Consider the following 27,664-nt stretch of genomic DNA (forward strand, 5'->3'; position numbering starts at 1 on the left):
TCTAACTACATCTGCCTGTTTGTATATTTGTTGATCCATGTGGAAGAATCTTGCTTAGTGTGAAAGACATACACGAGGTAAGTTTTCCTGCCGTTGTCTGTATCTTGTTAACCAAAAGCACAACCGCTGGCAAGTCACATAGATGTAAACAAGCAACCTGGCTGGCCAAAACCCCCCCAGCTGACCATGCCAACCCTTTACGCTCCCACTACTCTTTGTCTGTTAACATTCCTCTACACTGCATTCTTGCCACCCTGTCTGTCTCTGTGTCAGCACTGGGCACCAAGGCCTCAGCATGACCGTGATATACACTGAAACTCTTCCTCATTGGTTAAGATGTGTGCTCTTTGCAAACAATGATTAGTCAAGGATTTAGAGGTTATCCTCTCTAAAAGCATCAGGAGGTTTATATGCAGTGCAAACTCCATGTCCTTAACTGTCCTTAACAAGGAAGCTTGTTTGGTTCAACAAAGGTTTATATTTCTCTTCTCCAGCCACAGCGCAGAGGAACCCACTTAACCCTTCTGGTGTGATGGCGAGTTTACTGAACACCGCTCACTTTTTGTCTCTATTTGCAAAGGTGTTCATACTATCCACAGAAAGAAGTAGTCAAGCCTTTGAAGCAGTGGTAAGTGACCTTTATCCCTTCCCCCAGTGAGTCTGCATTCCTTTCAGTCCCAAACATGACCACAAACACTCACACATGCAGTCACACCGCTCTTTCTTCCCCTAACTTTTCCCCAAACGTTTACCTATCACTGCTTGTTCCTTGCCTTTCTCTCACTGCCCTTTTTATTTTACTGTCAGCAAATTCAGGAATCTTTGGAAAAGGGCAGCAGTTTCAACCATTATCCATTAATTTTAACATTTTATCATACAAACATTACCCAACCAGGGTGCGCTTTCCACTGGAACATGCTTTTGTTGACTGGGAATGTGGTAGCGAATAGTTACCACCATATTATCAGCCTATAAAGTTGTCACAGGGTGTGGTGTGTTAGCAAACAGTGGCTTACTTGAAGCAGCCTTCATCAAGATTGATGCCACTCTCATGTCTCTTAGTAAATAAGGCTACAGCTAGAAGCTGGTTAGCTTAGCGTTAAGAGATGACTCAGATATGTGCCTGAATTGAAGACCGATTTCCTCATGGTGTGCAACGAGGCCCCTAAAAATGCAGCCGAGAAATGCATCCCTCGTTTCTCAGGCAATGAGGGATCCAACGGGTGGACCTTGTGCACCACTTATGAATCACTTTTGTGAAAGAGAATCTGGCAGACTCCACGAATAAAACAACATTTCCCAAAATGGCGGAATATTTCTTTAAACATCCAGCAGACACAGAGCATGGGTGGTTTAGCTAGGCTAAAAAGCTCGGTCTAGTCGAGTGTTGATTCTCTGTGATAGCGTCAGCAGTAGCAAGCCCTAACACATTTTACATAACATGGGGCCCAAAAGACCACTTTCCCAGGTGTTTAGCACTAAGATGGTTGTGAACAATAAACTTTGCAACCTTCGAAATGCTCCTTCAGGGGTGCCATCGCAGATTCTATGTCTGTTTGTTCCTATTAGTTATTAGCAGATGTGGCTGCACCGTGGAGCCAATAAACCTTTTATTTTAATTAATATGATATAGGGTGCATCACGGACAAAGTAGGCCAACATCTGATATATGTTCCAAAGAGAGTGAATTGGTTTGTATCAATGACAAAAAAAAGCCTAATGTAAACCAGACGTGTTGACTTTTTTTCCCCCATTTTACTTTGTTGCGCAACACTTTATTTGATCAACTGTTGGCTGTACTGCAGAGCAATGACACAACTTCAGCTTAAACAAGCACAGCTTGTACTGAATCACGAACTCAGCAGGGTTGATGTTATTTTCTAATTATCTAAAAGCAAAACTGCTCGTTGAAGTAGGACTGTGAGTGTTGGTGACACAATGGATAGATGTTTTATTGTCTTAATTTTCTGAAACACAATTTGTTCTAATCAAAAAACCTCCACTTAAGAAATGATATGATTTGACAAATGGTGGCTGTCCTGCCAAACTGCAGAGCTTTTGCAAAATGTCAGACAGAAAAACATGGATGGATGCTGTTGCTGTTTTTGGCAACAGTGTCACTTGGCTAACGTGTATCTTGTCAGTTTTGTATGAGTAATGCAGTTGGCTGCAGCTTTACTTCACCAGGCCAAGTCTAACTCATTGCAGCTCTCACTGCAGCATTTCACTATTTCATCCATCTCAGTGTCCATTACCTCAATGAGTATTTCACATAACTGCAATGACTGCCCTGCTGCGGATATCACTGCTGTCCTCATCTCAATTCAAACTCTCAGCTACATTTACACAGGGGAGATCTCAATGCTTATAGACTTTTTTGGGGTAAAAACACACAAATGGTGTATTCAAACTCTGTTGTTTAAACTGTTGTTTAACTTTATGAAAAGTATATATATATATATATATATATAATGACAGTATAAACAGGTTCCTTTGCATAATTGTGTTACACAAATATCAGTTTAGATAATACAGCATCTCATGCAAAAGTGGATCATCAAAAATAACAAGGGTTCATCCTTAAGGAACCTACATTAAATGTCATAGCGAGCTGGCCATTAATCTTGTGTACAAAGTTGATAATTTGACATAAAGGCAACACTAGAGTGGCTGCAATATAACCTGGTCAGTATCATTAAATTGTTAATTTATTACATTTTAATGTCCATGACAGCAGAGTTGAACTTAGCACAGCAGTAGTGTCCTGAATTGCTGTCCTTCAGTCTCTGAAACGATAACTTAACATTTTGAGCTCATCGTCACTTACTCACAAACATCAAAACAAAACTGGAATGAAATATACTGAAAGTCAGTGTACTTTGTCTTTAAGCTACAATGTGATTAGCGTACCAATACTAGCAGCGCTCTACGGTCAGTTGAGTTGTCGAACATATTTCATTTTAAAATACTTAAATGTTTTTTTTTTTACTGGATTCAAGTCAGAGGACATATTAGCCCAGGTCATGGTTTGTCTCTCTTGTGTGATTTCTGTGTTTGGAATTATTTTTGTGTTGGAAACGTCCTCGCCTGCCAAGCTTTTAAATAAAGGTCGTCTGTAAAGGTTGAAAAAGTGATTAAAGTGATTTCTCATTTGTTCTGGCAGTTTCTTACCATGTTGAGCCACGCTGCATTAGAGACAGCCCAGGCCAAAATTGAGGAAGTTGTGGTGCAACACTTTCAGAAAGCAGAACTGCATATGGCGGGAGTATAACTCAACATGTGTTCGACCCACATTGGAACCATTCACACGAGTTGGCTGTCTCCGTCAGCAGAGACTCCAGTCCGCAGTGCAGTTCTGACATGTCACTAATAAACATGAGATTTCACCGGATGGTAAAACCTGAACTTGTTTAACTAGCACTTCTTGATGCACTAAGCTTCCTTATATAATGTCCCAGCACTTATTAAATAGATGTGTTACCTAAAACTTGCAGGTGGTGTCCCACTGCACTGTAGCTTTACTGTTGTCCTTCACTTGCAAGTTGCTTTGGATAAAAGCGTCTGCCAAATGAGTAAATGTAAATGTAAATGAATTACATTGCATAATTCACCAGATAAAAGTTTCCGCTTCATCCCTCTGCCTGTCCATCTGTTAACATATTAGGATTAGCATGCCATTGTTAAGCTGGTAATATTTACTATGTTCACCATATTTTTAGTGCGTTAGCATGCTAACATTTGCTAATCAGTCATTTGCATAGTCAGTGGATTCATCCTCTGAAACACGAATGTTTGCCCAATATATTGCAACAATCCATCTGGTAGATGTGGAGATTTTCTGCTGAATATGTGAAAATGCTGGAGGAGGCTCTGGGTGAAAAGTCAGGGGATCACCAGACTGAAGTCCAAATGCTTCATCCTCTGAAGACCCAGAATGTCTCCAAAAATCTCATGACAATCTATCCAGAAGTTGTTGAGATATTTCTCTCTGGACAAAATTGGTGGATCATAAATACATGTCCAAACAAAACACTGGTCAGTCAAGTTTTTCTTCTTTATCTTTATTTGTGCAAAGCAGAGTAAGTAAATTTACAGCCAAGATCATTTCTATGCGGTTAACCCTAAACACTTTTAATTAAAAGGTATTGTTTTGTAAGTACATACTGAACGCATTCAGCACAGCTGCATAGACAGCAAAGGTTATCACTGTGAGTCACAGGATAGTGTAGTTAAGGCTGCTATCACAGAACAAAATCTGTTTGTTTGTTTGTTTGTTGTTTTTTCAACAAAAAATAAGTGTATTACATTAATGTACATTCTCAAGAATGATAAGGTACACGTTTGTGTGTATTTATATTTGGATAATTTTAGCTAGACCCATATTTTTGTTTGTTTGTGAATATTACATACAGTAAAAGCTAAAATGTTCATGAGTGTGTTTGTTCCCTACTGGGGACAAATTGAAATTTTACTGGAAGACCCAATTAGATCAAAATTTTTGTTACTTTGGTCGTGATACTGAAAGTTAAGTAAGTATGGAATGTACTATAACTACAAATCATTGTGTCCATTTTTTCTGTGACTGATATTTTTAAAAATGTGAAAAAAACAACAATATTGTGATGGAAATAACACACAGTGAAAGCTCAGGGCAAATGCTGGCATTTGATACATTACAAAACAAAAGACAACGTATGAATGAGAAAAATACAGATCATACACTGAATGATACTGAGGAAGAAAAAAAGGACTAATGTAAAGATTATTGGCTCATGAGGGATGTACCAGTAACACTTCAGAATTTCAACAGTTAGCATATAGTGAAGGTCTTACAAAATAAAGATAAGACTATACATTAACCACATTCCAAAAGAAATATAATGATGAAATATACAATAAAATACATTTGCATGTAAAATAAAACTAACATTTCAACAACTTAAAAGTCACAGTTCAACAACCCCCAAATGTTTAAACATGAAAATACTCAAGTATATATTTATTTTTTGTTTTTTTGTTTTTATTTTTGCGGTCATCAGAACAAAAGTGCCACAGTAGACATTCAAACGCCTCTGGGTGGTTCCAGTATCAGACCACTGATGTAAGGATCAGTTTAGTTTTGTGATCCTGTTCACTTCCCTTAGCTCTGTCGAGACTGTGTGTCAGAGTCACACATTCATTTTGGGGGCTTGAAAAGCTAAATCCCACTGACTTCCAGGTAAACAGCGAATATACCCTGATGTATAAATCTGCTACATATTAACAGGAATGAACATGGATATGCATGCCAGCCTTTTGTGGTGGTTGCACATATCACAGTATCACAGTCATATGTATCTTTCCACAATAATAGCAAACAAGGGTAAAGTGTTTCGAACCAGTTCTGTGTAATTCCAAAAAGGGGAGGTGTTTTGTGATGTTGGTTATGGAAACAATTACTGTTTGAATTTACTTTTGCTTAACCCCTACTTCAAATAGTGATTGTCCAATCATGGCAAAGCAACTGTAACTAGGCATATCTGGCCTGTCAAGCTTTCGGATTTCTTTACGTTGTTCGTTGTTACGTAACCACAATACTCTTAGTCCTTTCAAAATCATAAACTCAAGAGCATAAGTGTTTTTAATGCACTGAAGTGTGTGGTAAATTTCCATTTTTCATATCTTTTCGTAACCCTCCCCATCCCAATTACATGCTTGCTTTTAGCCTCAGTTATTTTAGCATAGTCTCATGTATGTAGACATTAAGTGCATATTTTAAACCCCCTTTTTACAGGGTTCTCACTAGGTGTAGACAGCATTTTAAACAAACATTAGCTAACATTAGCTTAATTAGCCAGCTAGCCACTGTTAATAAAAACCGCTGGTGACCATTGGCAAAATAATTGGTCACTGGGTCGAAATAAGAGGACTGCATTTGTCCATTGTCTGAAATCAAGGAACCACTGTTTAAAAAAATCTAGGTAGAATTTCGAGTGGCGAGTTTGGTCTGCAGTGTTGTTTGAGAGTGAAGAGCTCAATTTTGGGCTGTGTCTGAACTGTATGTGCAAATGGACAGTAAATGTTGTGCACTATATAGTATACAGGGAGCAATGTCTGTTTGTTCTGCTTCATTGGGTAATTTATCTCTCCAACAGGGGAAATGTGGAGACAATTGATTTCTATCATGGAAAGAAAATGCTGCAGCATTCTTATCAACATGAACAATCTGTTTTTCACCATACGTGAGAAGTGCAATGCAAAGAAAATAAACTACAATTCAAACATACCAAGTGTTCACTAAAAGGCAAAGTGAAGGCTGTGTTAACAGCAGGTGATGACTCTAGAGTGTTTTATGCACCCCTGATAGGGTGAGGTAGAATCAAGCTGCCCTCAGGATGTTTGGATGAGAGGCAGCAGGACGAAATGGTCAGTTTTCACTCCCACATCTCTAAGTTTTAAACAGTTTGGGTTTGACGAGGTGATTATCACCACTTACTAACCTCTCAGGAGTAAAGAGTGGTCCTGGTCACATTTTACTAAATATACAGCTGTCAAGCTTCAACTTCAAGTAGTAATCTATGTAAAATTCAGCTGTTTAGTATGATGTCACCGCTTGTGTCATTATATTGGAGGTACAATGATGAGAGAAGTTGGAAGGAGGCAACCAGGGAAGTCAACAGAGAATCAATTCCCACCATAAGGAACCAGTGTCACTGAAGTTTTCTTCAATGCAGTGATAATATACAAAAGTATTATAAGAAACGAATATAGTGAGTTAGCTCTTAAGTCTCTTACCTTAGCAAGATTTTCCTTGGCTCATAAAGCAGGGCTGGAATGTCTTTTTGACTAAATCCAACAATCCAAATGATAATACCCAACGTGTAAGATACACAGAGATGTGGGTCGACTGGTCGCAGTGTTCTACATACTAATACCACACAACCACCAAACTTCTGTCAGTAAAAACAGGTTGAGAAAAGTCACAGTACAGCATTACTAGTGAGGAGAGCCACACAGAACCAGACCTAATTGTAATCAACTGAAGTTTGATGTCTTTGATTTTGATGGAGTTTAACCAGCTGCGCAGAAAACTTTTCACATACTTTGAAAAACAAGATAATTGTATTTGCCCTGGCCTGAAGAAAATGATAAATACAACCATCTAAAAAAGAAAAGTCAATGTCGTGTAGACATCGGTCTGGCCTGTTGAACAAGTTAGCCCGTACGTAACAGGTAAGGCCAGGTTACTGGCACATTGAGTGTAACTGAAATCAACCCGCTCAAAACCCTTGTGTTAATGATGAGGTTCAAACAAGTCAAAGGCAGAGAGCAGTTCTGACCAGTGATTAGATTAGTACAAGTCATTGTTTCTTTTCTTTTTTTTTTTGGCTCTCAGGAAGTTACACAGTGTAAACTTCGAGCTGCAATGGATTGTGGAGCGTACTTTAAGCATCCTAGCCACATGATCAAGTTTTGGCTTTGGTAAAGCGCAACACCAACACTAGCCAGCAAATCCTCTCGAGGCAGGGGGTGTGGTTAAAGCGTGGAACGTGGAATCTTAATCAGGTCCGTATATCCGCCTCCTGCCATTTGGCCGAACGTGTTGTCAATCCATCCCATTATCTCGCTACATTAGACAGCCCAAATCTTCTTCTGCTGGAAGTAGGCATCAAATCTGGCCTGTGCGTACTCCTACAACACAGTCAAGTATACATGAATAAGTATGCACAAGCACAATTCTGATTGTGGTAAAATTCTTACATAAAAATAGTTTACATGGTAAATTCAGTATAATGTACATTTCCATACTACTAATTTCAGGGTCAACTAAGACAGCTTTACAATTTTTTTTTTTTGTTTCCTTTAATCTGGTTTGATCATTTTTTTGTATCTGTATCTGGTCTCTCTCTTGTGCTGCTGTCAACCCCCACTTTTTCTCCCCTGTAGATCTCTACAGTTTTACTATACAGTGGCTTCAGAAAGTATTCAGACCCCTTCACTTTTTGAACATATTATTCATTTGATCGTAAATGGATAAAATTGCCATTTTTGCCCATCAATCGACACTCAGTCATAGTCAATAATGACAAAGTGAATGAAAATTTACTAAATATCAACAACTGAAATCTCTCATTTAAAAAAGTATTTAGACCCTTAATTCAGTACTTTGTAGACGCCACTTTGGCAGCAGTTACAGCTTCGAGTTGTCTTGAGTAAGTCTCTACAAGATAGATTTGGGCAGTTTATCCCATTATTCCTAGCAGATCTTCTCAAGCTCCATCAGACTGGATTGGACGTTTCTGCCAACTGCCATCTTCTGGTCTCTCCTCAGATGATCAATGGGGTTTAAGTCTGGCTTTTGGCTGGGCCACTCAAGGACAGTCACAGACTTGTCCTGAAGCCACTAAGGATTGTCTTGGTTGTGTGTTTCCAGCCACTGTGCTGAAAAGTGAACCATTGCTCCAGTCATGGGCACCCTGGAGCCATTACACTCAGAGTCATTTAAATGCCATTTGGCAAACTCCAAGCAGGCTGTCACATGGCTTTTACTCTGTGTAGCCACTCTACCATAAAGTTCTTGATTGATGGAGTGCTGCTGATATGGTCGTCCATCCTTCCAGCAGGTTTTTCTATCTCTGTAGAGGACTTCTGAAGCTCTATTAGAATAACCCTTGGCCCTAACCAAGGCCCCTCTTGCTCGGTGAGTCAGTTTGGCTGGATGCAACAATAGGAAGAGTCCTATTGGTTCCAAACGTCTTCCCTTTCACAATTACTGATGCCACTGAGCTGCTGGGAACACTCAGAGCTTAAGAAATGTTTGTATACCCTTTTCCTGATCTATGCCTCATCACAGTGTTACTGCAGAGGTCTACAGTATGTTCCTTGGATTTCATGGTTTGGTTTTTGTCCTGACATGCAGTGTGATGTGGTGGACCTTATATACAGAGATGTGTGCCTTTCTAAACTACGCCCGGTCAGTTCAATTCAGTTGGACGCCAGGGCTGAAACGGTAAACCCTAAATGCGTAAGGCTAGGTTTCTTTCCATCCAGTTGATTATCATTATGGGTTATTAAGTGCAGATTGAAGGGCAAAATGGCAATTTTATCCATTTAAAAAACTCTTCCTCTCTCATATTCTTAACACAGTAAATACTGACAAAAATACAATTTTAACTCACCAGATATCCAAACTTGATGGTGGAGAGCCGGGCCTGGATGATCGACCACAAGCCCCAAAAGAAGTGGGATGCCAGGGAGAATCTACATTTAAAAGCACATTAATACTGTGTTTTGTACTGGTTTTACCTTTCTGTTGTATTATCTGGTATTGAGAGTGCCATGTCGGTTTACATGAGCTCACCTGTTGACCTCAATATAAAGCTCCTGCTTCAGTTTCATTTGGTCCTCCTCACTCAAGTTGTCAAACCCTCTGTCGGACTCGCGCAGGTAGCTTTCAATGAAGTGGAGCTGCACAGGGATGTGACAAGTTCGCACCGGTCAGCAGCCCATAAGTAAAACCAAATCAGTGTTAGCGTATGAACGTATCATATACACACCTGCTGGGCCTTTGAAGGGTAGTTCTGAGCACTGACTCTGAAGAAAGGAAACTCATCACAGTTGTAGTCATACATCCATTCACAGAAGTGGTTGCCAATGTCAAATCCCCTGTAAAAGGTTAAGGAGATGATGAGTGATGCCTTTACATGAATAAATACTTTCTGCTTGACTTCTTAGAGGGACATTATTAGGCAGTCAGGCCTGCCTCTTTTCAATCATTAGTTCCTAACTGTTTATGGCCCTGAGATGTTTGTCACCCAACCTGCTTTACTGAGGGTCTATGTTTTATGGATTTAATCAAATATGGACAACGCAACAGATGCTAATTCATCCTTTGCCACATAACAAGTGACGCCTGCTGTCATGTGGCCTTACGTGGAAAGTTATGGTTCGCTGCTGTTTTGTGAAATGATATCTATGTGCATCAATGTAGCTGTATATACGTTTAACAGTAGCTATGTTTCAATTGATAGAAATGAACAGCTCGAACACTGCATCTACAAAGAAGGCGTAGGATTAGCATTGAGTATTTAAGTTTTAGGTTTTGGAAGTGCTCAGAGTCTAATACTAAATCACAGAGGAAAGTAGTCTTGGAGTGTAAAAATATGTTTATGATCATGTAGCTGGAGTAAAACATGAGCCGTTATGTAGGCAGCTGGACTGATGGAAATAGGCGCAAATCTGTTCCATCAGATGCAAATGAGACAGCAGAATTTCTGGGCCATGAGAGTGCAAAACTGTGTCAGCAGGTCTGTGTTGCTAAATGCTAATGACATGCTCATCATGAAAATACTGTGTAATCTACTGTATAGTTTTTACCATGGCTACCATCGTAGTTTAGCATGTCAGCATGCTAACTTTTGCTAATTAGCAGTAAAGACAAACCACAGTGTATCTGGTCATAAACCGTGAAGGACTGGACGAAGTCTGATTTGGATCTGGATGAAACGCCAGCAGATCATCAAAGATCACCTGTCCCACCAGCTAATATCACAATCCTGCTGGTGTGACCTAAACCATGATGAAAATATAGTCATTACAATGTGTAGCATACAGGCCTGTCTCTAAAACAAGCCTGGTTTTCTATTCATTCAAATGAAGAGAGGATACTCATCCTGCAATTTAGACCAGAACTAATGGACAGTGGCTGTATGTGATCGTGCCCTAAATTCCCATACTGCTATCAGCAGCTGGGAAAACCTTTTCCAACACAAAACCTCCCTCTGCTCTGGGGGAGTCTGTGATCTGGACTCGTTCCCTTCTGTTTCCACTTCCAACTAATGAGAAAAAAAAATCCATACTACATGTTTCCATTTTGGGGGCGTGCTCTTCCTGTATATACATGTTGGCACATGTGCTCACATGTGTGGTATGTGTGTGCGGTCAATCATTTGTGTACAAAGGGTCACATGTTCACTCTGCAGCATATGAGGAGACTTAAAGGGGCCACGCTGAGGGGAGATGCGGGGGGCGGGCAGGCGGGGCGGTGTGTGTGTGGGAGATAGAGAGAGAAAGAAGGAGACTATTGTCTGAGATCCACTGTTGGTTGAGACCAGTGTAATCTCAGCCATTTCCCAAGAATGAGACACTCAAGACTTTACACATGGAAACACATATGAGGTCACTGAAAGGTGCAGAAAACATTTTGTTCCAATCTGTTTGAGCCTATTCATAGTCCCTTGTGCATGACTGTACTGGAAATCCACTGCACCATGTCCAGTAGTAACAGTGACAGATCTGGTTGAGGCCTTTCCTTTGCCTCCATCCTGTGCGTCCTCACTGGCCTGCCAAATTCTGGTTACATAACAGCTGCAGTGAATATTTCAACAGAGGGAGGTGGATATGAATTATGAGTGTCATGGGGAAGTAATGATGTAAAACAGATAGAAGCCCGGTTGCATTCGTTTTTTTCTCTCGTTTTTCCTGTGATTTTGATTTCTTTCTGGCTCAGTATCTAGGTTACTCCACGCCGTCTCTCTTTGTCTCTCACTTTCCCTTCACAGCCTGCCTCGCAAGCAGCCCCACCCCCCTGTCTGGCGTGCAGAGCCAAAGACAGATGGGAAAGAAAAGAGCTAGCAAGACGATGAGAGATGGTGATGCAGCAGTAGCCGAAGAGGAATAAGCAACAGCAATTATCTGTGAAATAATTATCAATATCATATCAAACTGTCATACATACACTTAAAAAACTGTCTGAAATTAAATTCAAATTTTATAATGTCATTATTTGCTTAATATTGCACACATTTGGTTTCTATAGAAAAATGTCTGGATAGGGTGTTACACTGTTGTCGGACTTCATATTTCAAGTTCAACTTATCTGACCACAGCACACAGTGTAATAAACATTGCTAAAAATAACTCAATGGCAAAGATACACAATTTGCCCACCCAGAATGCCTTGCAAACTTCCTTTATCTAGTTTCATTTCTTTGTGTTAACATGTGCACGGCAACTCAGCAAAAACTGTCATTTCATCTTTTTCCAATTCCTCCATTTCCTGGTGGCTACTAGAAAACTACAAGTTTACCAAGATTCTCCTTTAAGTAAACTTTCATTTGTTTTTGACGCACTACACACAGCAGAGGTGACAAACAATGGCACTGAACACACCACTGTCACACTATTAAACTGACTGGGATGAGAGAGTGTATACGTTTTCCAGCATTGGATTTAATCTAAAAGAAATCTCAGAGGTATGAATCCAGTGTTGATACCAAGTCTTTAAGAATACAGAAGGTAATGTTCTATATTTATGCTAGTTTTAACAAATTCCATAAAAGGACCAGCACCAACAATGTGTTAATAAGTCTCTTGATATTTTCCATCTGCTCATTTGTCCATTCTGAAGATGTACATAAAAGTTTATTCATTTCCTCAAACGGCTGAGTGCTGCAGTCTACAGGAAATGTGATGACTCATTTTACTGCAAACCAAATTTGCATACAGGTGCAAAAAATGTAACCTGACCTGACTCAAACGGGAGTAAACTGTGCATTTGTTGGGGAAAAATATAGCCTCTCGCAATGGGAGGTGCAATTAATGGAGCTTTATGGCTCAGAGGAATAAAATTCATTAGGCTTAATGTGTGTTTGGGTCTTTCCATGGGATGTTGTTTATAATAAAATGATATTACAACCTTTAAAGCGATTTGCTACACCTGAGATTTGTTTCCAGTGGTTGCTGACTTACCTGTAATTGTAGCTGCTGTACTCAAAATCAATGAGCATCAGCTTTTGTTTGTCTGAGGTCTGGCGGTCCTTCAGCAGCAGGATGTTCCCTGAAAGCAGCACGTAAGCAAAAGTCGTTTTTTATTGTTTTTTGGGGAAGGTTTTTTAGATAAAAGAAAAGTAAATGTACAACATAAAGAGCTGGCTTATGTCTTTTTTACCTTCTTGACAGTCATTGTGGCAGAACACCACAGGAGAGTGGGTGGACTCCAGTAGAGACCTGAACATACACAGAGGGGTCATAAATCAAAGATGATAAATCAGGAGCTCCTGGTGTGCATCTTTATACTGTATCCTCACCACTATGATCAATACACGTAAATATGAAGCCACAATATTCTGGATATTGTTTCATCACTGCTTTACTTCATTGTAAAACTATTTAAAACCTTTGCAAATAGTCTCTCAGCTGGTATTCCCAGGTAGCAGCTCAGTGCAACTAAGGGAACAAATGAAAAAGATATGTCTGTAATGCGAGTTAAAGTTCTTCAGGGACAACAGATGGTGGTCACCCAGGATTAATGACGCAAAACCACAAGAGCAGCTTGAACAAGCGGTTTGATCCCTTTACATTCACAGTGCTACGGACTAGAAGAAAAACCTCAAAGTGCTGTTAGAAATGAACAAAAAACCTACATATCATAGCTCTGTCGTCTTGACAGGGTTCATGCCAATGCGGCTGCTTTTCGAAATTCAGATTCTGGTCTGGTCAATACAAAATGACTTAGAAAAAAATTTCACTGAGACACATCACATCAGTATTTCATTGCTTTAGTAACTGGCTTTCTCTCCAGTCACTGTTTAAAACATGAGCAGGTCTACACTTTGCCATACTAAAAAAATGTGTTTGGATTGTTTAGTCTGAGGATTTCTGTGGTAAAAACCATCAAAGGGACCTACACATTCTATACACTGTGTTACATAACACTCTGTAAGTCTGTGTGTGTGTGTGTGTGTGTGTGTGTGTGTGTGTGTGTGTGCAGCTACATACTTAAGGATATCCATTTCCTGTGGCAGGTTGTAGCTGAGCATGCGGTTGAAGCGACGCAGGTGAGATTCTCTGGTGAAATTCAGCCTCATGACTTGGTTCAGGTACCTGTTGAGAACATTACACACACATATAATTACCCTGCCTTTCACTCTCAGACATTTTTTTCTCTTATCTGTTGAAGAAAGGTGGTTATCAGTGAAGTCGGGATCATGTGAGTGTTGCCTAAATGTCAACGTCAACCTGACTCACTGATAAGAATGATACCGCATCTTGACAATCAATGACTGTCAATGACTGATTGTCATCCCAGAGTGTTGTTGCTACAGCCTCATGGTGACTAATGCTAGCTAATATCAACTAATGACCGTAGCAACGTTAGCTAACTAATGTCAGCAAAATGTCAAATAACAGTAGCATTGTTAGCTAACTAATTTTAGCTACTGTCAACCAATAACAGTTGCAATGTTAACTAACTAATATCAGCTAATGTTAACTAATGACAGTAGCATTGTTAGCTAACTAATGTTGGCTCATGTCGACCAATAAATTAAGCATTATTCGCTAACTAATATCAGCTAATGTTAACTAATGAGAGTAGCATTGTTAGCTAACTAATGTTGGCTCATGTCGACCAATAAATGAAGCATTATTAGCTAACTAATGTCAGCTAATGTTAACTAATGACAGTAGTCTTGTTAGCTAACTAATCTTAGCTCATTTTAGCTAATTAGCATTGTTTGCTACCTAATGCTAGCTAATAACATTTGTGAGACAGTAAACTGACTTTTTCCCCCCCTTTTCTAATTTTCATCATTTGTCTATATGCTGTAACTGTAACTTGCGGCTGCTGTTGTTGCTATCTAACAACAGTTAAAGGCTTGCTGAGGACCAGGCTAATGAGAGGATTGTTGCTTCTAACTAAGGTGAGTGTCAAAGGCAAAAAGAAAGTTAAAAACTAAGACAACCAATCTTTTCAGCCATTAAACTGATAATCTCTCAAGTCACTTAGCCCACTTAACTTCAAGGCCAAAACAGTATGTGGAGATAAAGGACTCCAACCTCTGTGTTTGAACCATCTGAGGAATTTAACACACCCACATACAAATTCCAGGGCAGATTTAGCTTTGGCTGCAAAGATTAGGCTTCTGTTACAGCTTCTCTGTCTAAAAAATCAGTGTTATCTCTATTGAATCGTTAAAACATCTCACGAACTAATGCTATATGTCTCTGATTTCTGATTCCTCGTTCTTTTATGACGTGGAAATTTACAAAACCAGTCACATGGCTGGGCCAGTGAGTAATGTTTTACGTATTTTCATAATCTGGGAAAGCATTTAGGTACCTTCACAGACAACCGATGGAACAGGACGATGATCTTTATCACCAGACCCTGACAAACATTGCACAATGTAAACCATATCAACACCTAAGAAATACATTTGAAAGCAATTCAGACGGAAGTGCATAATGATAAGCCAGTCGCCACCTCGTTGATAACTAATGAGTGGTGTAACATCTTTTCTCAGGATTCAAAATCTGCAGTTATTGACTGAGGAGCTTTTTCTTGGCTTCCTGATGTCTTTGAAAACAAAACAAGACACAGGCCAGGGCAGGACAAGACAAGACTTAAATAACTCACTTGTCCATGGTTCCAAACAGCCACTTTGGCTCCTTGTTGAAGGGCATCCTCATTAAATGAAACTTGGCCATCTTCTCTGCCACCTCCGCTGAGATGCTGGGGTCACTTAACTCACACGTGTCCAGTTTACGGCTCTGTCAACAGGATATCGTAACTGATTATTTCATTTGTAACCATGATTCTCAGTATTTTAGACATGGCACTGAGCAACATTTTTATGTCAAACTACAACAGCCCACACAAAATGGGTTAAGACAGAAAAAATGATTATTATCCCTCAGATTCTGAATTTTTACTGAAATGAAATCAAAAGTAAAAAAAAGTGTATGAGTCAGCAATGTACAGTTTCCTGATGTTATGAAATTCTACATACTATCCTTATACTTAAGTTCAACATTTTACAGTAAGTCATTTTTCACCATCATCTGGCATTTTATAAACAAAACAATGAATCAGTTACTTGAAAAATTAATCAGTGGATTAATCAGTAATGAAAATAATTTTAAGTTGCAGCCCTAGCCATCACCACTTTCTCACATCACGTTCAGTTCATATATAAAGGGTCAAAGTAACGCTCACTGGGATATTATTTGTTTGTTTTTTTTTACTATTAGTACTGAACAAAACAATATATATTTTTTTAATTTAACATGAGAAGCCAAGATTCTCAGACTTACAGGCACGTACTGCTCCAGCCGGCCCTGAGGAAAAATACCATAGAGTTTCGGTCCCAGCTCCCTCTCTGCCAAGATTGCAAACATCACACTCTCCAGCACCATGGCCTCTGCGCCCTGAAAACACACAACAGAAAGAAACTCAACAACTCAGCATTTAAAGTATAGGAGCAGTCTACACCACCACCACCACGCATCAGTGCTGTAAAATGCAATAAGAACAGAATGAGCAATGAGGCAAAGAGCTTTTGCTGGTCGCAGTGTCTGGAAACATGAAAGTTAGAGTGAGCTATGGATTGAAACAATTCTCCTGTCAGCCCCTTTCAGACTCTAAATCTGTGACAGTGTTCTGTGTTCAAGTAATGACTTATCAGCGTTGGAGCATAGGTATGTAAGTACACATCAAAGGATTGTAAAAGAGTGATTCTCTCGAGAAATGGCAGAACTGACAGCTGTGAACAGGAAACAGAAAATGTCACCAAGGAAGCGCCACAGTTCACATGGGCTGTTTCTCTGATGAAATATATGAAACTTATTTTGTAAGTGCCTTCATTGCCCCCAAATAAGAAGTGGGAGTGGGAATCCGTGGGCGCTGGAGGTGAAGGAGTTTGAATGGGGAGACCAGCTGTGGTTGGGGTTAGTTGGGTTTACCTGTCAAAGTGGTGAGGAGAAGACAAGAGGTAGATTAAAACTTTCGGGAAGAGTGGGCCCACTCAGAGGACCAGTCACTGTTGAAAGTGTTGGAGCAGAGAGACAGCCTTGTGTGTCTCCCTTTATCTTAGAGACAAACAAAATTCACACACCAACGCGCGGTCGCCTGGAGCCCAATGGGAGCTCAAGGTTAACTGGGAAACCTTCTCTCCAACTCCAACACAAAAATGTGTCCTGGAGTCTAAAAGTGTGCGTGGACTTCTCACCGACTTGATTCTGCTTCACTCTATTGTGTGTGTGTGTGTGTGTGGAGAAGAAAGAAAACTGGGCTTCTGACCAAGACTAATTCACAAAACAAGGTGAAGGCTGATTCCAAGGCTAATTAATTCTGTGGGAAACTGAAACTCAGTTTAGTATCACTTGGAATTAAATGAAGACACAAATAGGTTCACTGGGGGAGCTGTGTCGAGATAATTCAGAGTTTTTTAGGTAGGTGACGTTAAACCAAAAACAGCAGGAAACTAAGAATGAACTACATCTAGAGTTCTTTGTAGCAAATAAAATACTGCAACCAAGCAAAACTAAATTATCACTTGTTAGATCAATTCAGGCTAAGAATACTAGCCTGTAGCTAGTTAGCTGGCAAGCTGCTAGCTGACAAAAAGTAACTTGCCATTTATATTTTTATTCATGTTTTGACTGTAGTTAAAAGTTTTCAATTTCATTAATGTAACATAACTGTTATCTGCAAACAAAATCATTTTAATTACTTGATGTGGTAGTTATCAAGGACATCGATCCAACATTTATCCAATGATATAACTTCTTCATATCATGGAAATTTGACACAACCTGAGTCCTGTGTGGACATTGGTTCGAGTCTCCTTACTACGACTAATCTGAATTCATTCAGATGATGTCACATGACATACTGATTAGTATGTGATCACCACCAATGCTTTGTGCTTCACATTTGTTCAGGTTGCTGTAAATAACTATGCCATAATTTCTCTGTTGACTGTGCTCTATCATGGTATAAGATTTATTTTTTGAATAAATTAATGCTGTGTAAACACACATTTAGATCAAAGCAATGCCATGGTGTTGCTTTCAGGATTACTGCATTTCCATTAAGTTGTCAGGTTTTCTTCCTTTTCTGCTGCAGTTAAAAGTAACCCCCTTAATTGTTACAGTAAAAGGCAGTACAACACATTGCAATTTTAACCCCGTTAAGATGTAAAACCTTCAGATAAATTGCTGCAGAGACAGAGATTTGGATCTGAGCAGTGGGGTCTTTGGCTATGAACCAGGGAATGTGTTTCATACTGACCGTCCAGCAGGAAACCAGCTAAAAACAAAAAACAATACTGCTCACTTTGTGACCTCCTAGATGTTCCACATGACCATGCTGCGAGCACATTTCTCAAAAATAAAAACAGTACTGAACCACCTACAGAGATCAAAAATGAACGCTACAGGAGGAGACGCTGATATCTCTGTTGTTGGAGAGTGGTCAACAAGAAGTTTGAGGTGTGAAAGTTGAAAGTAATGGTGAAGCCATTTACGTCATAGACTGCTGCCAACCTGTATCCCAGCTGCAACACATAAATCATTATCAGAAAAATGTGAGAAAATTTCTGTTCAGCTTATATGTCAATGTAAAATTATGGAGAATAGATCAGCAACTAATCATTATTTCAATTACTGATTCATCTTCAAATTATTTACTGAATCAACAGATTAATAGTTAATCAAGAAAATAATATTTGCTTGAAAAAAGACTACATTTAAAAAAAAACTTGCAAAATCAACAAATTGCCAAATGGCTTCTGCTTTATTTGGGAACTGAGTTAAGTCATCTGCAAAAAATCTGCATCTTCATATTTCATTACATTTAGTTAATTAAAGAAAGTAATATCCCTACTAGTCCAAGACTATTGTTAATCATGAACTTGCATCCAGATAGCTTATTCAGCAGGTCTCAACTGGATCAAGCCTTTTTTCCTATCTGCATAACGTTTCCATCAGCATTATGTTACCAATACAAGGATCCAGTGAATTTAGAAATGCTTCAACATCTTGAACAAATGAAACATCTGTATCTTGAACAGTGTGTTGCACATTCTGTTTCATTCCTAGTTATGTAACGCCTCATCTGCAGAATGCTGATCACATCAAATTCTCCAACTCGACTTATCCACATTACCATAATCGTCTTGACACACATACCGCCAGATGACAGGCCAGCTGGCGGCCTTAAGTTCAGCAGAGACTCAAACCCCTGTGGGGTTGGATTAGAGGACGTATCACTTCTCTGAAGTATTTCACTGAGTCAGTGAGTGCATCATCATTGTTGCACTGACCTAAATCTGCAGCAGCCAGCCTGCAGGACCTCTGTGTATTCAGAGACTAAGTTGCCTTGCTCTACCTGCATTGGCTGTGCACCAAGTCCACAGTCAGATCAAAGTATCAAGTCAGTTTATCAAGCTTGTGCAGGATCCCTATTTAAGTGATAACTTTTACAAACATACTTCAGTCTTGGCATCTAAGTTTTCTTTAGATCTATGCCAAAGATAACAATGTTGACAGTTAACACTTGTGCAATGCACTGATTTAAATTTAACCTTTGTGATAAAGAGAAATGGGCAAAACAAATAGTTGCACTGTTGATACAGTCACTGGAACTGGTAGCGTCAGTCAGAAAACTGAAATGTAGTTGAAGGTCATTAAAGCCTCCAAAAACTTGGCTTCAAATCTTATGTATTTTTCTATTAGATTGAATATTAATGGCTGATCTTTAATGGTTAAAATCTATGTTATCACTTAAAGGTCCGCTCCAGACATGTTTTACACTAAGTAAAAAATTATCTGCTATGATTAATATTTTGTTTAATATGGGGCTGTAAGCACATCTATGCTTACTTCCGAAATCAGCGACTAGAAGACGTATCAGAACAATTAGCACAGCTAATTGATTATCTTGTTTATTAGCTTGTAACAGGCAGTGGCTGACACAGTGTTAGTACATGTGCTAATGCAAACAATTGCTCTCTGCACTGACAAGATTTCGGTGACTGGTGAGGGAGCAGCGCGTATCACGATGGTGAGTGTTGGAAGAAACATCTCAGCCTCAGTCAGACCCAGACTCAAATGAGGAGTTTGTTGTGTACCAAAATATCAGAATGGATAGCGTAGTAAGCATCTTTCATCTGTTTATGCTGTTTGTTAGCTCACAACTGCCAGTGGCTGACACAGTGTTAGTGGTTATCCTAATGCAATTTCAAGGTGAAAATGTGTAGCCATGGCATTAACTGTTTATTTCACATAATATATCTTGTATTATATGAAAAAACATCATATGGACATGGTCTTTAATGTGCTTCATTGAGACTAGGTGGGTGTGGTTTAAACTGATTTAACAAATATAGAGCAAACAGCCAACCTTTATTAGATTCTGATGATCCTCCACTAACTTGCTGTTTAGAGGCTTTAACAGTGTCCTACAGTGACCCTGGTTGTCTCAACTGACTGTCTGACTGCCATGCAGCCGTCCATCAATCTCTCTTTCATTTCCTCTGACCTATTTTAAATGCTAGTGTTTGTTTTAGCGGCCTGTTTGATTTGGCTCACTGTCCCAGACAAAACTTCCACTTGTTCAGAAGTTAATTTTCAACAAGTCAAAGATGTCAAGCTGGCTTGCTGTTCAGACCATGGATGTATTAAGAGAGCTGAATACAGCACAGTCACTCAGCCTTGCAGTTAATTTGTTCCAGTGGCCACTCGCGGTATTACAGAGAAGAAAAAAAACCCTGTATCCCAAAGAGCATTTTCTCCATAGACCATCAATATACACCTACAACTTCATCCTTGGAGGTTTAACATTTGTAAAACTTTCCCACAGCCTTTAAAACCGATTTTTATTTGTATGCTGTCATCCTGAAGAAACACACAGCATGAAAGCAAACCCAGAATCTAATGAACTTCTTTGGCTTTTTTGTGCCCGGTGAGCAATTTTCATTCAAGTGAGTGGGTGCCATTTTTCAGTCCATTATCCAGTTCCTATAATACACCCATGGTTCAAACACAGAGGAATATCAACATTCCTAACAAGCACTTCCCTTCCACTATTCCCTGGTTTTGGGCAGGAACCAGAAACTTCCTGCAGTAAATCTGAATATCCTTTTTGACTGAACAGCAGGTCCCACTATTTCCACCATTTCAACCTCCATATCACATTCAGTCTGACAGCTGATGTAGGCTCTGGGATCAGGTTCCTTTTGGATACTCGTTACATCCCATATCAGTGCCGCCACTCTGTTGTGAGATATTTAGCAGCTGGCAATGGAGTAATGCAGCAGGTGCACTATGAGCTGCCGGCAGCTGATGCTTTAACCTCAATACTTATCTCTTCTGTTATGTGTGTCAGTAATCCAGTAAAGGGGGCAGATTTTTAAGTACAAACCAGTCACATCCACCCAAACTGAGCAGAACCAGTGCCACACATTTGTTCCAGTTATCTGTGTCGACAGTGAACTCATGTCAAAGGACGGAGATAAGGACTTGAATAACCACATGCACTGTTACATAACACCCACCGACCACCTACAGTAGTTTTTCGCTGTGCATAGGTAGTTTGTATATATATATATATATATATATATATATATATATATATATATATATACATACATATAAAATGTAAAACATAGGTAGTATAATATACGTAGATAATATATTATTATATACATGTAATCTCAAAAATCTATTAACAGTCAAGCTGGTACAAAATTTTTGAGGCTGATATGATTATAAATATTTGTGTTAACAATATCTGATCACTGTACCTCAACCAATATTGTTTTTAAACATAAACACATAACAGAAGACACACAGAGCATTTTAGACTTCATCAAATTCAATGGTCTAGTTGTTCTGGTATTTATTACCAGTTATCAACAGTGCATGTGTATGTAGTTTTGCATTTGTTGCACCATAAAGATAGACATAAAAGAGAAATTAGAAATTAGTCATTCAGGTTTACTGAAAATGTTTTACTGCTTTTCAACAGTTCAATGTCCTGTTTGGATGGTATCTTGGTCGACTCTTCAATAACTAAATGTTAACTGATATTTATCAAAGATCCTTATGTCATGTCTTTCTGTTCAAAAACCAAATCTGAATTTTAAAAACTTTAAATACAGATGTTTAAAATCCTGCATCGTCAGACTGAAGTGAGTATGACATGATTACATTTGTACTGATGGATTTAACATTGTGGAAATACATGATCCTATCATAAATAAAAATAAAACATTAGGGAAGTGTTAATAAGGAAAGTTAGAAATGTCTCTTTCATAATTTTTTTTTTTAATTAAAGGCGTGGTTCTCTCTGCAGTTCAGGCCACAATTTTAAAAGGTTAGAGCATATTTGTAATATATTCGTGTATTACTGTAGGCACCTAACTCCAGTAATAACTAAATCTAGTAGCTACTGTCATTTGTACACTGTGTACTCTTCATTTGTATCTAATATGTGTCTGACACATGTGCTTCTATGCTGCTGTGACATCTGAAATCTCCCCACAGGGATTAATACAGCGTCATCCCATATAATCCAAATAGGATTTACTTTGACCAGACAGCGTCGTTAGAGGTGGACCTATGCGAGGCCATCCTAAGACACTGACCCTGGGTCAGTGCTGCATTAGCGCGACCAATGACTGAAGGCGACGCTCCCCTCCACCTAACTGAGCAGCAATGTTGTCGATTAACATGCCAGAGTGACAACAACTGGCTTAGAGTGTCACCTCGATGACATCCCAGGGAGCTGTGACTCAGCCCCATCATGTGAAGGTGAAGGGTTGGGATCACATGACATGATGCAGGGTGAAGGAATTTCTATTATGGGTTGGCAGTGACTCAGACTGCCAGCAGGGACTCTCTGACTAACAATTAATGATTCAGGTTCTTTTATTGTCTGCTGGCACGTGCTGTTTTTTTGCAGAGGTGGACAAAGCACACAACTCCTTCAGTTGAGTCAAAGTATAGACACTCCTGGTCAAATATCACTCCAATACAAGTGACAGCTGTTCAGTCAAATTTTTACTTGAGTTAAAGTACTGGAGTGCTTGCTTTAAAAAATACTTAAGTGTACATTTTTTAATGTCAACACATTGTTGTATTGTTCCACTGTGTATTTACAGGACCTAATGACTCTGAAACAACCTACTGAATTAACTGACTCAACCTGTTGAATAAAAGGCTTTATACAAAACCTCTACCTTCTCACGTAGTCAATGATGGGCCACTGCCAAGTTCACATTAAGATGTCCAAAAATGCTGCAGCACACAATGACTGACAGTGTAGAAGTTGGCCATGACTGGATTTTCTACTGTGACGAACACAGCAAATGGTCTATCCCTTTTTTCCAAAACAAAAGAAAATTCTTGCCTCTGACTAAAAGCTGTGCCTCATAGTACTCGACTAAATGTCCTTTGTTACTGTCCACCCCTGGTCTTGTGTTCCCAATAGAAGTTCCTCTGTTGAACTGACTTCAAGCCAGATGAGCTCATTTTTACCACAATAAGAGTCTTTAAATCAGGTTTGTTTGACGTATAAGCCGCTCCTACTGAACGAAATCCGTGACTCTACAATCGCCCAGCTCAGTTTTTACAGTCATGCTTGTGCCAAGGGTTAGAGAGGTGGAGGCTGGTGTTAAATTGAAAATTGAAAACCCAGAGATTCAGCTTCTCTGTGATTCCCCTGAGAGACTGAAGAGAGATGAGGCAAGATCAGAATGAAACCCCGAGTGAGAGGAGAATTTAGGGAAGCAAAGGAAGGTTTTCAGGGGGCTGACGCGTGAGATGGTGGATGTTGTGGTGACTGGATGGACACTGGGTAACACTGTGCAGAGGTACTGGATGGTGGCACCATCATCGGTTACTTACTTGGAAGTGATTTTCTTTGTTTGATTGTCGGGAATCCCCTTTATTACAGGACATCTATCAACAAAAGAAAAAGGAAAGAACTATCCATGAATACATGTGAAGCTGTCCATGAACGTCCAACATCAAAACCTAGCCATGCCTGCAGTGCAGACAGTACAGTATGAGTTCAGAGACACACCGAGTCTTTTTTGGACTAATCGCCGCGTTTCCCTGTCTACCTGCTTAACGCAACAGCCAGAAAGAGAGAGCAGAGACAGAGGTTGGATACTGTGGACTGAAGGGGTTGCCTCTGAGGAGGGAGAGAAAAAAAAACTACTTTCTATTAGCTGTGGGATTTATTGAGTCAATCTTCTAATTTTCCATCATGCTATTCACATATCTCCATTACTGAGAAACGCTGCCTCCGTTGCAGTGAGGGGTTTGTTTAATCATTAGTGCCTGTGCACTCTGATGATGACATCTGAGTTGGTTAATCATATTAGCTTTTTGATGAGACATCACTAATCTCTGAGAGGTGGCTCTGTCACGATGGAGATGGCGGCAGTCGCCATGGTGAGGGACACGGTGCTTTTGCTCTCTCGGACATGGCGTGCAATAAAAGCGAACCGTTTCTAGCACTTTACGCTGACTTTAGTTAATACTTAATGCAGGTCTCATCAGGCCAGCGGTTAATGCGCACATAAAAATGAATCAGGCTCAGGAAGGAGCAAGAGATCACCTCATTTCGCTGCGTCTTTGTTTTGGCCCTGTCTTTTATCAAGGGAGGCTGGAGCAAACAGTATGTGTTACAAACAACACCTCTGATGGTGAAATCAGCAGGAGCAGGAGATTAGAATATATGCTGTTTTTTTAAGGAATCTTGTGCAAATGTTTTTAAGTCCTTGACCTCTTGACACTCAATATTTGCAGGTGAAATCTGCAATGTGATGGTGCGATGGTGACTAAGCAGTTATCTGTATTAGCAACACAGCAGAAATCGTCTGCCTTAACTAGGGTAGCTGGGATCGTGAACTCTAAACACACCAGCCACGTCATCTCAGGAGATAAAGCTATCTCTTTGTGTGCGTTCCAACCAGTGAGGAGGTGCAAGAAAACTCATGATCTATCTGCTTTTGTGCAAACTGTGAAGCAACAACAAGCCACACTGCAAACAAGCTAATGATTTTCCATGCTGCTGTTGTCTTTTTTTTTTTTTTTTTTTTTTCAGCTGAGCAAGCTGCAAATATGCAGATTCATCCTCAGCCTCCTCCTTTTTGTCCTCCTCCTTTTGAGAAATTCAGCTGACTTCTTAATGACGAGGAAACAAGAGGCAGGGACTTAGAGAAGAAAAGAGACAGACACGAGAGGCGTTTCAGCACTTTGTTTTCTCTCCACACTGTATCTTCACAGTGTTGGTGGCTGGGTCTGTGCTACATTAAGTGTGTGTTACGTCTTTGTATTAGGCTGAGATTTCAGAGATCTCATACTGTACCGTGTTTTTTGGTGGGTTCACCTTGGAACAAGAGTGCCCAAGGCACGCTCCTTTGGGAAGCCTACGGCAAAGAACACATGCATGTACAGCCATGGGGGTACATCACCATGTACAACAATGGCTAACACGCACTCACACATACATACACACACACACACACGCACACGCATGAAAGCATAACTGCACATGCATACACTAACATAAGCATATGCACAGATGCTACAGATGCACACACACACAACAACAACCTCTGGTGGTGACACTGTCATATCACACAGTTGTGTGTATATAATCTTTTTTTGTTTATTGTCTGCTTACTGTGATTATCAACTCAAACAGTAACATAACCTTCGACCCCAGTTACATGTCATCACTGTGATAAAGGCTGAAAAGTGTTTCTTAAAGTTTTAATTCAAAAGCAAACAGTGAATGGTTTTTACATTTCTGCTGTTATGTGTGTGCTGGATAGCAGCACTTATCTACATTAAAAGCAGCTTAAGTTCAATAGTTATATACTAGTAACTAGACACTACTGAGAGAAACTATTTCTCACACACAACACAACCCTGTGAAGTGTTTGGCTTACTTGCAACACTGTTTGTTCAGTAAAAACAAAAGCGTTCAGCTGTTTGTCAAAGACAAGTGATCAGATGTGGCTCCCACCTGCAGGATGGCCCCATAGAGGCGCAGCAGGACGCTCCTCGGCTCGTCCCCAACAGTGTCCAGGCTGTCGGGGAGGCTGCACAGGAAGAGCTTGTTGCTTAAACCACCCCTGGAGGACAGACAGTCACACAGTCACACAGTCAGCGAGTAAGAGTGATTGTAGCACAAGGGACTCCTGTTTTGTCATTCTCACTAACAATTTGCTGTCAGCTCCAACACCCTGAACTTATCTAGCTCAACTATTACTTCCTCAAAATAAATTGTTGGTATACATTTTTTTTTTTTAAGAAAAAAAAAAAAACAACCAAAAATACTCATATTTAAGGGAAAGTCCGACACATTGATTGTGCTATTAGTTTTTAGAAAGTAAAGTCAGTAGTCAAAGAGTCAGACAGACAGGCAGCTTCAAGACTGGAAATAATAGGTGCCATTTTTCAGGGTTGGTTCATAGAATATGAATTAATAACTACCCTGGAAGCGCTTGAACCTAATTTGCATTTTTATCTTACATTTCATTTGACACGTTTTGCAAGTGATAAGTAAAACATCCATGTCTTCCTGTCAGTGTCCTTGTTCCGGTATCCGCAGGTCTAATAATACATTCATGTGTGTCGCTCACTGAGCAGCTGCATCTTTTGCGTGAGTCTGACATCGTTATCACTAAATCCTGTTCAAAGGGAGAGCGGATCTGAGTCACAAATTAAAACCTCGACGTGTAACACGCTGAAAACACATCCTGTATATATCAGCCTTTTGAGACTGCATGGTGTGACACAGCATTGTACCTTATGATGGTGACATGGAAGTCGTCCTCAGCCAGGCTTTTCCAGGCTCCGTGCAGGAACTCTCTGCACCACAGATAAGCTTTGCGCTGGGTGTCCAGGTCGGGCCGGTCGGGACACACCAAATCCTTACAGTCCTCCTCGACGTCGGGCTGGACCTGCAGGGCGTTCTCGGTCACCAGCAGACCCAGCGACATGGAAGGGGAGGAAGAAACCCCGTTGATAAATTTGGTTTTCATTTTGGTTTTCAGTAAAAAAAAAAAAAAAAACACAAAACGGTTAAACGCCCACTCCTTCTGATTTATTTCGGTTATAACTGTCTTTTTTCCTTCTCTCTCTCTCTCTCTGTGTAAATTTATGGAGGTGCTGTAGTTAGTTGGTTTCTTTGTCTTTATTTTTCGTTGGTAAAATGCGTGTCGCTGAGGCTCTTGCTGGAAGTCGGATAACGGAGGCAGGCAGCTGCAGCGGCACCGCTCACTTGCAAGGAATGAATAAGTGGGAGGATGTACGCGCCTGGCAACACGTACCGTGGGTCCGGCAGGGAGGGGGCGGTCACATGACGCGTCCTCTCCCGCTTCTCGTCTCTGATTGGCCAGTTCGGACACAACCCCCGCAGGCCCACAACAAATCTCATGGGGCCTTCAGGGACATCGGACAATTGGGACGTCACATAGAAAAGTAACGTAGCCTAGTTTTCTGTAATTTATCGCTCTGTCGTCTTCGCATTTTGCTTTTTGCCATTGTCAAAAATATCTTAAAGGTTTTCAAACATGCTTTCTATTTTAATATGTATTATTGTATTGTATGTATTGTTGTATTATTTTTATGATATAATGTTGAATATGTAAGAAGCACGCTCGGGCTTGTACTCATATACTTGTTATATGTAAGTGTAGTACAACATATAATCTGCATAACAAGCAATATTAAACACCGATGTATTCTGTTTTCCTTGAACGTACCCTGGGGAGTTTTCACTGCAGCCAAAACAAAACATGGTTTGTTTATATTTAACATTTTTCACGTCGGCCTATTGTGAGGAAGGTGTTACAGACACACTGACTGCATTTGCTGCTTC

At 39.9% G+C, this 27,664-nt stretch overlaps 1 protein-coding gene across 2 annotated transcripts; it reads right to left on the minus strand.

Annotated features, from left to right (window-relative positions):
- Positions 1-4,040: 4,040 nt before the first annotated feature.
- Positions 4,041-27,073, minus strand: chka (choline kinase alpha). Of its 2 annotated transcripts, XM_071506829.1 has the most exons (12): positions 26,590-27,061; positions 25,805-25,913; positions 23,671-23,724; positions 16,075-16,188; positions 15,398-15,531; positions 13,759-13,863; positions 12,929-12,987; positions 12,730-12,817; positions 9,537-9,645; positions 9,341-9,447; positions 9,159-9,240; positions 4,041-7,671 (listed from the first exon to the last, which is right to left on the minus strand). In XM_071506829.1, the coding sequence occupies exons 1-12, from the start codon at positions 26,823-26,825 to the stop codon at positions 7,612-7,614; spliced, it is 1,257 nt and encodes a 418-aa protein (XP_071362930.1). In that variant the 5' UTR covers positions 26,826-27,061; the 3' UTR covers positions 4,041-7,611. The 2 variants fall into 2 exon arrangements, with proteins under 2 accessions (XP_071362930.1, XP_071362924.1); XM_071506823.1 differs by lacking the exon at positions 23,671-23,724 and having other exon boundaries at positions 26,590-27,073.
- Positions 27,074-27,664: the final 591 nt, after the last annotated feature.

The sequence above is a fragment of the Trachinotus anak genome, unplaced genomic scaffold (assembly GCF_046630095.1).
Source record: "Trachinotus anak isolate AG129_WGS33_773 ecotype Australia unplaced genomic scaffold, CSIRO_AGI_Tana_v1 ptg000002l, whole genome shotgun sequence".
Taxonomy (NCBI): domain Eukaryota; kingdom Metazoa; phylum Chordata; class Actinopteri; order Carangiformes; family Carangidae; genus Trachinotus; species Trachinotus anak.